The 7,908-nt window shown below is 46.0% G+C and overlaps 1 protein-coding gene across 13 annotated transcripts in view; it reads right to left on the bottom strand.

Annotated features, from left to right (window-relative positions):
* The window catches only part of fbrsl1 (fibrosin-like 1), a 290,251-nt gene extending 282,617 nt beyond the window's left edge, over window positions 1-7,634 (bottom strand). For 3 of the 13 annotated variants that reach the window (XM_030416270.1, XM_030416269.1, XM_030416267.1), the window contains exons 1-2: window positions 7,105-7,632; window positions 6,029-6,339 (exon numbers count right to left, since the gene is read on the bottom strand). In XM_030416270.1, coding sequence (XP_030272130.1) covers window positions 6,029-6,331 — 303 coding nt within the window. In that variant the 5' untranslated portion in view covers window positions 6,332-6,339; window positions 7,105-7,632. Of the gene's footprint in view, window positions 1-6,028; window positions 6,340-7,104 lie in introns of all 13 variants that reach the window. The other 10 variants (XM_030416273.1, XM_030416277.1, XM_030416275.1 and 7 more) reach the window with 7 other exon arrangements.
* Between the last annotated feature and the right edge of the window lie 274 nt (window positions 7,635-7,908).

A 7,908-nucleotide genomic window follows, 5' to 3' on the forward strand; every position in this document is an offset into this window, starting at 1 on the left:
CATCATGTAGGTTTTACCACAGAGTACGGACCTGTACTGTGTAAATGAAAGGCATTGTCCAACGCACAAAGGCATGACATTTAAAAAAAAAAAAAATATATATATATATATATATATATATATATATATATATATATATATATATATATATATATATATATATACACACACACACACACACACACACACATTCTGTATATTTATATCTATGCTCATACACATACTCATACGGAACTGGAGTTACATCCAGACAGTAACTACTTTTCCTAAATTCAGTCACACTAACAGAGTTACTAATTAAATATAATTACTTGTGTTACATAAGTACTTCTATTATCTGCCATCTACTGCTACCACAGAGAGGCTCTTCAGCCCGGGCTGTCTCGAGCAGACTGTCTGACAAAAGATTTGAGACAGGTATCACCACTGCTTTAGTGATAATACAGGCCAAGGAAGCTGGACTCATCCACTATAAAACCACAGCCTGGTGAGTGAGAGATTCAAGTGAGTTTGGTTGAGTGTGTTTGGGCCATTTAATGCAGTTCATGTCTTTTCCCAAGTCTATCAATGTCATTTTTGAGGTACATACTACTTGCACTTGGGTGATGTTAGGGGAGTCCCATCTCTTCTATACTGTCTGATATACAGATATAGTTTTATTTTAAGGCAGTAATAGTCTACATGGTGCCGCTTTGATTCTCCGAGGCATTTTGAAGCTTGTTCTTGCCACAACATTTTCCTGCAAAGTGCTTTTTGGGCTGCTTTTTATCAGCTTTTCTGTCGGCTTTGTGGGATGATATTTTAAACAGAGAAGAGTGTAAAAAAAAAGAGCTTGTGTTTTCTCCTCCTTATCATTGTAGGGATTTGGGCCAGTATGTGGCATCTATAAGACAGAATGGGACATTGTAAACTGGCAGGTGACAATGCATCTCAATCAACACTGAGTAATACAAAAGTAATGTAGCTCCTGGCAGTAAATAAGTAAGGCAATGCATTCATTTTTTTAAATTGCCAGGTAATGTGCAATAAGATGTGGTTTTATGACCCAACAACCCCAAGAAGGCTGCCAATGTGCTTATTAATTGTCTTTGGCAAATAGTGTTCTGACTTGAAGTGTCGTCACTTGACGGAGGACTGCTCCTGAGTGTCAGCTGCACTAATGACTGCTAATAAGGCGCACATGGTGCTATCTGAGTGCTAACAATGAGATGCCCGGTAATGAATGCGGTCGAACCTGCACTGTAGAGGTGCAAGAGTGAAGAGTGATTTCAGGGGAAATAAAAAAATAGAATTGTTTCGAACAAGTGATCAGTTTGAGGCTGTCGTCGGCCCCGTGATGAAATCGGAGGACACATACTTGTATCTGAAATCATGCGGGCTAAGATCCACGCACCAGCTGGGGAAAATATGGGTGGAGAAAGTGAAGCGGCAACTCACAGCTTCCTTAACAACTACTGTTAAGCTCCCCTGGGGCAAGGGACTTACCGTCATTTTGCAACAGCAGAGGATGATTAGCGTAAGTGTGCAGAGCAGGGTCGTGAAGAAAAAAGAGCGAGCATGTTTGGCAAAACTTCCCTGGATAAACAGAGATATGAAACCCATTTCAGTCCGAACGCCTGGCCTTCTTCAGCTTCCTGCCCCCGACACTGTTGTAATATCACTAAATCAGCTAAACCTAAATCCCCATTAGATGTGAATTTAGAAACTCATGCTGCGGAACGAAAAACCCAAACAAATCTGTAAATTCATGTTAAAGCAGATGAACAGAAGGATTGTGGATTAACGAGGGGGGGATTTGCCACTCCGACGTCACTCACAGAGCAAATGGAGCAAATCAAACATCTTATTAATGCTGTGACAGATGGATAATTGTGTCATTTTACTATCTGCTCACTTGTCCGATACCCACAGGGAGACTTCTGCGGGGTTTAAGCCACAGCGGGTACAGCGTAACGAGTTTACAGCACTGTTGCCAGGTGAAAGCCTTCCTTCCATCGGCTTTTAAGTATTTGAGAAGTATTAAGCATTCTAGTATTTATACAGATTTTCAAGTGTTGGTATCCAGGGAGCAGTACAGGAATGGTGACTGATCTAAATTTTAATTCCTGGAAAGACATAAGAAAACCCACAAAACTGGACACACTAGGTTTTCCTTTTGTGCTTGCAAAAGCGCACAATAGCAGGTTGACTGTGCTTACCCTCCCTGCATCATCACTGAATCATCCCTAACATTTTTCTCTAATCACAATAAGGTGCCTGTGACACAACGGCACGGCTGTGTTTGTACAGTCAATTTGCACAGGTAAGTAAGCGGCTTTCCTATGAGAAATGGGGGGGGGGGGGATTCAAAGCAAATAAACACGGCGTAATCAAATGCGGCCACGGCTACAAATTGCTTTCGGCTGTGGTGAAAGAGGTTACGGGAGCGGGCGAGACCACCGTACAGCCTAAGCCTTCATCAGGAGAGCTTGATCCTATCAGCGCCGAGCTGGAATATCAACAACACCGACCAACCGGCTGCGTTTAGAGTCGTAGTGCTGCGGGAGAAAAAAAACCATAACCTAGGGCTCTCACGAACAGACAGTGGCAGCTGTGCACAAGTTACTAAAATAGGACAATCCAAATGACGGTGACGGCAACCCAAAAGGTGACAGGGATTTTATGAAACATGCTCATCCTGAAGTGCTTTGGAGAGCAGCACGGGGCTTAGATAGAGATTAAAGGAAACAATATAGAGTAAATATTGGTGTGTCGGCCATGTGGGCTCACTGAACCCGCGGAGGACTGGATATGGATGCTGGCAGAATGCTAATGAGACAGTAAGGCCCGACGTAAACAGCACCATGCGGGCCATCCGTCACTCGGAAGAGGTCAGGGGGACCACACACACCCTCGGCCGAGGCTTACCAGAGCATGATGCAATAGGTCAGAGCTATTCCCCAGCCAAACGCTGCTGTGTCCTCCTCATAATTGATGAGCAATTAGCACAGGTAGCGTAGGTCATGAGCTCCACTCGAGCGTACAGTAAGTAGGTGAAAGCATGAGTCACGACCGACAGCGAGATGGTCCCAGTGGGCAGGTACATATTTCACCCACAGTAGGTTATTAACTGAAAACACATTTTTATTTCTGTCACAGTATATAAAGCACACACAAAGTCAAAATGTTTCTTTAATTCTGGAAAATCAAGCACAAAATAAAATCTGTGCACATCCCCTCGTGTAATTGTACCAGATTCACCAACATTATTTAATAAGCGCAGTCCATTTGCATGCAAATCAGCCCAATTACCAACAACTAGCTGGCACGTGAGTATCATTTCACATGGCGCTGCATCGTGCCTCATTTGCTTTGCCTTGAAACATAAGCTCTGACGCGGCGCACATTGTTTTTCCCTGTGTTTGTTGAACATGTATTCAGCTCTCGAGGAAGACCAACTATTACTGCTTTTGAATGCGTAAAAACAGAGTTGTGATGATTACTTAACTTCCCGCTCAAACACAAAGAGGGAGCGTTTCTTATTAGGATAAAGCAGAGGATGAGAAAACGCTTTTAGAGAAGCGACAACAAACAGGGTGCCAGCGGAGACAAATATGCAACTTGTGAACTAAAATCACCTCCAGCGGCAGCAAAACAGGCGCGCGCATGAGATTATTCGTAGAAGTCGATAGGGGCAGGGTCGCTGCGTTGACAGCCGAGGAGACACCGGCATGCTGGGAGAAGATGCCAGCGAGAAGCACTTTGCCACTGCGACACCCTCAAAGTCTTTCACAGTCAGCAGCTGTCAGAAATGGCAGCCTCGCAGCACAAAGGGCATAAATAGTCACACATAAGACATCACAGCGCGCCACACTCACACAAATCAACAGGAACGGGGCAAAGGCACGCATTTTCCGCACACTTGATAAAATGTTACAAGTTCATCTTCAGGAAGCACCGCCGTGGAACTAAATGGGGGAGTTTAACCTGGAACCTCCTCCTGTATGGCAGACAGGCGACTCAAGTCCAACTGGTCCACGTCTCAGGCAAGTCCAGCGTCACTTTTTATCGGGCAAGGCAAGTCAAAGCAAGTCAAGGCAAGTCGGGTCCTTGGACAGGGCTCCAGGGCACGACTGTTTGGGTCGCTTGTCAGGTGCCACTTAACATTTTCCTTGTGCCAGATGTGGTCAAGTTAAAAAGTTCTCTTAATGCAATTTCCTGTTGTGTGTGCTGTGATTTACATGAAGAAAAATGTTTACCTGCACCCTTACTCCTGTTAACCATCACAACATTCTGCCAAGAAATGAAATTTAGATGTATTATTGGGTGCAACTTAATCGAAATAGTTAGGAGCACCAGTGTAAACAGTGTAAAAAGTTCATCTGGATTCCTGTTAAATAAGGTAAGTTCCAGGTCAAGTTACTTTTCCTTCCTCAGGGGCAAACCTGCAGTACCTGTCTCAAGTGAAGCCATGAGTCTTTAAACTTGCAAGACTAAGTCAAGTCCCGAGTCATTTATTTTCTGTTGAGTCAAGGTGCAGGCCTTTCCAAACAGAGAGCTGAGTCCACGTCCCTGCTCTATGGTCTTATCATAGAAGTTCATGAGGTGTAACGGTTTAAATCCGTAGTAGCTCCACAGTTTCTACGGCTGTGTGCGGTGTCTGTTATGCATCTTTTACAATCAATTACAGTATAACAATAGTTCTCCGTGGTGAGGGGTTCACGCAGTCGTACTTCACACTGGCACTCTTGCTCTCGGTCCTACCATCTGCTTTCACACCCACTCCAAGCACCACGTAGAGCCTAGCTTAATGGAACAGCACTGTACCCACTGATGACACAGCCAGGTTAAAGCTGTCAACAGATGGAACGTGGTGAATAGATGATCGGCTCCAAATGTTTTGAGGTTGAACAACTGGCTCGCAATTCACGCACTTGCTGCACAAATCTACATTCTGACCATTACTAAGCACTGTGTAGGAGGCAAGAGTCAATCAGGACTGATTAATACCACTGCTAAGCCTACATGGGAGGTTGTCGTTGGAATGAGGTGGCCCGTGGTATGATCCATGGGCTTTCATATGAGGTCATCATCTTAAAATATACAGACCTCGCTGGGCATGTAATATGTTAGCTATGTTTATTAAAGCTGGTGATTTATATTTCAGCTACAGCAGTGGGACCATTCTCAGAATGAGCCATGGAAAGAAAAAAAAAAACAAGGCTGCCTGCCTTGTCAGTCAGCCTGAAGTCCCCCAGGGAGCCATGTTTTATTTGTCATTTGGAACGTAATGAGATAAAGGAGATAAGAGGATGTCACGAGAGAACCTCCTTTTTTTTTTTTTTTCCTGAAATCATTCCACTGACATCAGACACACCACGCTGGGTAATGACAGGACAGAGTTATCAGCACATGTTGTATCAGCCTGTGACAGATGAACGGTGCAATAGGCAGTTTATCAAAGAGCAAGATGTCAAGAGTGCACCGGCGACTCGGAATACAAAACAATCCGAGCCGGAGACAGGGGTGACACAGCGGCGGCGGCACCTGTTTATTTTTGCCTCAACACCACCATGTAATGCCAATGATTAACGTCTCACTCACAGAGCCTGGAAGTTGGAGGATCCTGCAAAAAACTGCAGTGGTTGTCAGACACTGTCGCCTCAGGGATCCAGCTCCATGAACCAGGCACCAGAACCCCTTGTGCCGGTCATCACTCAGTATTGAACTCTACAGCTGTCAACCAGGGACTGATCAGGGGACACCTTGAGGAGGGAGGGGCCCCTGAACATCTGAGCATCTCTGATCCACACTCTCAGATGATTACAAGACTCATCCTCATCCGCTGTCTAATTGGCATCATCTCAAGTAAATTGGAGACAAATTAGACAAGTCCTCACGTTGCTGGTGAGTGAGTGAGTCTTGTTGGGGTGGGTGGATGTCTCAGGGACCCCCACTTTGAGAACCACTCCACTGATGAGGAATGCAGCACACACACATACACATACACACACAAACACAAACAGGTAATGACCCAGCTCCTCCTTACCTCCAGACGGTCCAGGCTGATGAAACTGGTGATAGCAAATCCATCAATGATATCCTCCTCCTGCGAGCTGGACTCGCGTCTCTTCCGCCGGGGGGGACGCGGGGCTCTGGCGGCGGCTGCGGGGTGCGGCGCCTTTTTACCGGGCAGAGAGGCGGCTTCCCTCCCCGGACTGTGTCCCTCCCTGTCGGAGCACGAGGAGTTGGGGTCGGGGCTGCGGGCGTCTCTGCTTCCTGCCTCCCGCAACCTCCGCACCCTCTCCCGCTTGGACCGGCATCTCCGACCCTGCTTCAATTTCCCATCCATGTCGGAAGCTTTGCAGTGTCAAAATAAAAAAATAAAAAAATAAAAAAAATAAAAACAAAAAGAAGAAGAAAAAAGGGAATATAAATATAACTCCACACAGTCGGCGCTCTTCGCCTGAACGCTCGCTGCACCGCGTTAACAACAAATAACACACACACATACACACACACACTGGACCGAGGATTGTCGGGCTGCGCTATAACGCGAAAGATAGCGCCGTGTGTGCGTGCATGCGTGCGCGTATGTGTGTGTGTAAATAACGCAAATAAAGCCGTCTAACACTCAATGACCTTGAGTACGAACCTCCCCAATCTCCATTACGATAAGCAAATGTTCAAGTATCCCACTCAGGCGGCAGAGAGCGAGAGAGAGAGAGGGGGAGAGGGGGAAGATCCGCGGATCCGCACGTTTTTTTTTGTTTTTTTTATATTTGTCACGAATCTGCACTATGTCGACGCGGTGTCCGTCAATGCAGGTGCAAAACGGGACAGACAGTTAGAGATCCACGCGTTGCGGCCGCTTTGTAACTTTTGTTGCATCAGAATAATAACACGCAACGCTACAGCCGAACCTCGCTGCATGCCGCAGACGGCGCAGAGGAATCATGTCGCTGCCCGTTGTTGTTTTCCACCAGCCCGATCCATGATCCGAGCCTGTCAAATACACACATATATATTTATATATTTTTTTTAAATAAAGGCTCGGGATACTATCCGTCCAAAACAAACAAAACCAACAAAAAATAATAAAATAAACAAGTACGTATACGCTACCGATTGAGGCAAATGATCCCGTCCGCGTTGAGTTTTTTAAGCCATATTCCTCTCTGCGTTGCTTCAGGGGGCAAAAAAAAAGAGAAAAGAGAAAGGATCCCAAGTCCGAGAGCTACTTATGCGCAATATTTCCTAAATGATCCGAAGCGTCCGAACGAGACAACCATCCAGTGCGTAATCAAACTCCATGAGGCGATGAAGCGGTCCATTCCAGTTCAGATAATGTTGAGTTTCCTATAAAAAACAAAAAACAAAAAATCCACTCCGGTCCCGTTCCCCCCCCCCTTCGGCTGCTGCTCAGTTGCTCAGCGGCTCGTGGTATTTTCTCTCTATTCGCATAAGAAGGCTTTGATAAGTGTCCTTAAAGCGACAGGAGTGATTAAAATGCCCCCCCGCCGCCGCCGCCGCCCCCTTTCCTCTCATTCCCTTCATCCGAAAATTAAGAGACACAGTCAAGCTTCAGAGAAACCCCACAGAAAACTGACGTATTTCCGCCACCTCTGGCTCGCAATTTAGCATAGGAAGGAGGCTGGTGTAAATAAAAGGAGGAGGAAGAGGAGGAGGATGGAGGGGGGTCATTCTCTTTCTCTCTCTCTCTCGCTCTCTCTCTCTCTCTCTCCCTCTCTCTCCCTGTTGGGCACATTTTGTCACACAAGGCACTATTTTAGTCAAGTCTGTCTGCCACATCATGCGTATCCCACTGACTGTTTGTGCTGCCAGTGGCAGAAAATGCAGGCGCGCGCACACACACACACACACACACACACATTCACACATCTCATCTATCTGGATTTGACAACTTCT

The sequence above is a fragment of the Sparus aurata genome, chromosome 5, assembly GCF_900880675.1.
Source record: "Sparus aurata chromosome 5, fSpaAur1.1, whole genome shotgun sequence".
Lineage (NCBI taxonomy): Eukaryota > Metazoa > Chordata > Actinopteri > Spariformes > Sparidae > Sparus > Sparus aurata.